Raw genomic sequence first — 4,592 nt, 5'->3', positions numbered from 1 at the left:
CATTCAGGTAATCTCAAAGCACTGTCTTTTTTAATTACTTAGCTTTTAGTTTTTGTTTTTAGTTTGTGTTGCTCATTTGTTTTCAGTTTGAATTAATCGTAGTTATATTTTGTTTTAATTTTAGCTTAATTATTTGTTTTTCATCAATTTTCGGGGTGATTTTGTTGGGGAAGTAATATTTCAAAATTTTAATTACAATTTCTTTGGTAAGAATTATCCTTTAAACTATTTTAGTATTATTGTTGAATTATCCTTTGAACTTGTTTAGTCTTGGGAATGTTCTTAGTGCCATGATATTGAAATGAGATTTAATTGTTGAAAGTATTTGACGTAGAATTGAATAAATTTTTCTTGTGTAAAGTTTTTTAAGTTGGATTTAATATTTAGCTTAAGTTCTATAGATTATTCTTGTGGCATGTTTTTTTGTTTTAATATTTATTATTTTTTTGAATTTTTTATAGAGATTTTATTGTTGCAATATTTCACATGTGCAATTGTTTCAGATTACTTTTCTTATGACTTACTCTTTATTCTTTATTATGTCATTTTCTATTTTATTGTTATTATTATTATTATTATTATTATTATTATTATTATTATTATTATTATTATTATTATTATTATTATTATTATTATTATTATTATTATTATTATGAGAGCTTGAGCTTTTGGATTTGAGTGTGTGTATGTAGGTATTCATCTAGTAGACAGAAATGGCAGACAAATCTCCAAAGGTATTGGGTGGAGCTACATTCAATGAGAAAAGAAAGCGGTATATCCGACGTGTTGCACATTTGACTGAAGTTTCGGAACCAACAAACTTAGATGTCAAACAAATGAGATTGGTTGGAGATGAGAGACGACCAACTAACTCTAGTCCTGCTATTTCAAAGTATTTGGTTAAGTATTTTTTGAACTATAAGAAAAGTGGGTTGCCCAAACGTTTGATGTTCTTTAAAAATGGTGACTGGTCAGACTATCCAGAGGATGTTGTTGACTTGATTAAGAAAGATTTCGAAATCAAGAAGGCATTTGTGGAGGTAGAGGTAGATGGAAAGAAAGTTGTGCTAGATTTTTTGCATATGTATAATGTTAATTTACAAACGGGTTTGCAACAACCCATTGCTTGGATTGATGAGGCCGGGAATTGCTTTTTCCCTGAACTTTTTGTTGGATCCGGTGAAGAATCCAATATCCTGGGCGAGAAGGAGGGTGGGGAAAGTCATGGTGCAAAAGAGAAACAAGAGCTTAAATATAATTTATCAAATGAACTTAATGGGGCTGATGAATCCAAAATGGTGGAGTATAGTGGGGACTCTAATGCTTTAGTTAAGGATATAAAAATTAATGGTCAACATACCACAAACAAAATGAGAAATGAAAATGTTGAGGCAACTTCTAACCAATATAAAGAAATAGATATAGATGCTTATACTGAACCTATATATGGAAGACTGGATGTAGACTCTGTACAACATTTGTTTCTCACAGGAATGGCTACTTTCGGCATTAGTGAGGGCGACATCGTTGATGTTTACCGTAACTCAGGAAGCTTAATGCAAGCGCGGCTAGAGTTATTCCAAAAGCAAGCTGATATCACGAAATTACTTCACAGTGATGCTAATGTTCGATACGGTTGGCTTGCATGTTCTAAAAATGAACTGTCTACAATGATGGAGTACGGGCTTGGGCACAATGCACTTTCATCATCCAAGTTCATATACGGCTTAGGTATTCATCTTGCTGCTGTAATCCACCCTTATGCCTGGTAAGTTTTCATACGATAAACTTTGAATTTATAGTCTTTTAAACACTTATAATACTAATGATATAATTAGTTTGTCTAGATAAAAACAAGTTACTATATGCATGTGGGATTTTTATAGTGGTTAGGCTAGTGAGTAAGTTGATCCTTTATGGTGAAATGAAACAACTCATTAAATTCCCTTCATACTAAATTATAACATAGCTTTAGTTTTCTCTTATTCAATCTTATGTTATAAATTTCTCTACCATCATTCTCTCATTTACTTCATACTCTATCTATGTCATGTTATACACTACTCTATGTTTGATGTCTTCATGACTTCGAGTAGTACTAATATTTAATTTTGTAATGAAAAATTATATACGCAGGCATTGTAAATGCATAAACCACGTTGCATTTATATAAAGTCGATCATGTTCTTACTGATTATTGCAAATGTTCTGTATTTGGTACTTGTATGGTTTCTTGTCCAACACTAGTTATAAGTTGTGTTATGCTTCAATCCTTTATTTGTGAGCAGAGGGTTATAAGGATATTGTTCTTTATTTCAAACTTTACACATTATTATCTAACTTATTACTATAGATTATTTTATTGGAATGCTGAAAGAATTCAATTATGCTATATGTACAGTGCCCTTTATTGTGATGTTGACGAAAATGGGGTTAGCCACTTGCTCCTTTGTCGCGTAATAATGGGGAACATGGAGCCTCTTTGTCGTGGCACTAATCAGATTCGTCCCAGTGGTTGCGAATATGATAATGGAGTTGATGATATTCAACAACCAAATTACTATGTAGTTTGGAATATGAATATGAAAACTCATATCTTTCCAGAATTTGTTGTTAGCTTCAAGGCTCCTTGGGAAGCAGCAGGTAATGTACTCTTTGTTAAGAAAAAATTTACCCCATGTTGTACATTTTAGCATTACATAATTAGTACTGAAGCCTGTAGAGATTAATCATTTACAAACTAATTAACTTGTGATAATTTTCAACCTACTAATAGCTTAACTAAAGTTTGATGAAACAACAAGTTGTTTATTTTGCTAGGTTGCGGTACGATTGCTATTTCTTTCTAAACAAATTGATCACAACACCTTTTTTTTTTCACAGGAAATATATGTTTAAATGAGAAGGAGAAAAAAATTTCTGGAAATAACTGTTCTACGTTGGATACCGTAAGTTATCTCATATGAGCTTTCCATCTTTATGTTTTTTAACTTTCTATGTAAAAGACTTATTTAATTTTATTTTATTTTTGTTTTCACACATACGTGTTCATGTGAATATTTTGTACTTTATCTTTTGATATTTGTTTATTATACCTATAATGTTCTTCCTTATAACTTTAATGAAAAAAATTGATTTGTGAGATGCCTTAGGTAAATGCCGCTAGTGTGCCTAATAGATATAAAGCTCTAAGGTTGCCACAGATTCCCTTTCCGATGTTATTCATCGCTATTAGACCCAAGGTTCCTCCGAAACATATGCTTCTGATAAAAGCACACTATACAAAATTGGTGGTATGTAAAGTAGTTGCAAGTGGTTCTTATGTCTTATATGATGAGATGTTTGTAATGTATCATTTTGTACTTGTGCAGGCAAAGAAGATTTCCTATGATGAATTTGTGAAAAAGTTGCGTTCAATTGTTGGAGATAATATACTAAGATCTGTAGTAATTAATCTTCAAAACAAGGTACCAAATTTCTATATTCTAAAAGTTTAATTTGGCTTTGAAGTAAGCATTTTCTTGGTTTGTGTTTATATCTCAAAGTGAATTAACTTGAAGTTACAGTTGCAAATATTATACTCAACGTTTTAATCATGAAATAACAAGAACTATATTTTAAAAGTTGATTATGGCGCATAATGCTTAATTTGTTTCTTGTAGGGACCATCAAACAATGATCCTGGACGACATAACTAAGAATTTCTAACAAGGAGGTGGAGATCTTTTAGTTGGAGTTAACTATTGTCAAGATGAAGTTGCGACATTTTTTGCTACTAAGAGAAATGCCATGTCATTTTAAATTTTTTTATCATCCTAATTTCGAGTTTTAATTTGGAACTATAGTCCATAATTTCTACTAGAATTTAATACGAGTTTATTTTGAATCAGGTGTACTGTCGATGTTCATATTTTATGGTTTTATAATGAATTCCATTAATTAAAGATTCATTATATTATTTTCACTTTATATTGGGTTTTCCCTTGGGAATGTCTTTAATACGCTCTTGTATGATCCAATATGTAATTAGAGAAGATATGTTTGGTTTCAACATATCTTGTTATAACTGTCATTATTTTTTGTTTCAACAATGTTTTTCATAAATTATCTAGCTATTATGGCTTGTTGACTCTCTTTTTATATCATATTTGTAAGCATAATTTGATTTGGGTAAAGATCAAATGAAGTTGGTGCCTTTTGAGAGTAAAAGTGGAAGAAAAACTCATTATGAAAGTTGTTCAGTGCGGGAAGGCGAGATTGTTAATGTCATTGTGAAAATACTATTTAGTATGTAATGATTTATTCAAGTGAGTATGATGTGGCTAGAGATGATTACAGGAGGGTGCAATCAGTGACAACATGTGTTAGTGATGTGTGAAATCAATCAATGTTCCTCTTCGAGATCAAGATCATTAGACAGGGATACTGTGGAAATTCTTTTGCTTTTGTGTAGTATGAAACGCTCAAAAATAAATAATTGATTGTTCGAATCGTGATTCAGTTGTGAATGGAACTTCCATTTGAATGTGACAAAGGAATGTGATTGAAGGGAAATTGTAAGATGGAGCTCAGACTCAGACAAATAAAATTGC

At 31.1% G+C, this 4,592-nt stretch overlaps 1 protein-coding gene across 1 annotated transcript; it reads left to right on the top strand.

Moving 5' to 3' along the window:
• The first annotated feature begins 713 nt into the window (after positions 1 to 713).
• On the top strand, positions 714 to 3,497 carry LOC131649806 (inactive poly [ADP-ribose] polymerase RCD1-like). Its single transcript, XM_058919564.1, has 5 exons — positions 714 to 1,768; positions 2,402 to 2,643; positions 2,884 to 2,948; positions 3,153 to 3,242; positions 3,372 to 3,497. The coding sequence occupies exons 1-5, from the start codon at positions 714 to 716 to the stop codon at positions 3,495 to 3,497; spliced, it is 1,578 nt and encodes a 525-aa protein (XP_058775547.1).
• Positions 3,498 to 4,592: the final 1,095 nt, after the last annotated feature.

This window comes from Vicia villosa, linkage group LG2, assembly GCF_029867415.1.
Source record: "Vicia villosa cultivar HV-30 ecotype Madison, WI linkage group LG2, Vvil1.0, whole genome shotgun sequence".
NCBI lineage: Eukaryota > Viridiplantae > Streptophyta > Magnoliopsida > Fabales > Fabaceae > Vicia > Vicia villosa.
Note: the sequence above shows the minus strand (reverse complement) of the source record. Positions and strands in the feature narration are given on the sequence as shown.

Bases quoted from the DNA above. Each gene is read 5' to 3' on its own strand.
- LOC131649806 (XM_058919564.1), top strand. From the start codon at position 714: ATGGCAGACAAATCTCCAAAGGTATTGGGTGGAGCTACATTCAATGAG. The intron at 2,644-2,883 runs GTAATGTACTCT...TTTTTTTCACAG, and splicing joins GGCTCCTTGGGAAGCAGCAG to GAAATATATGTTTAAATGAG. The intron at 3,243-3,371 runs GTTCCTCCGAAA...GTACTTGTGCAG, and splicing joins TCATCGCTATTAGACCCAAG to GCAAAGAAGATTTCCTATGA.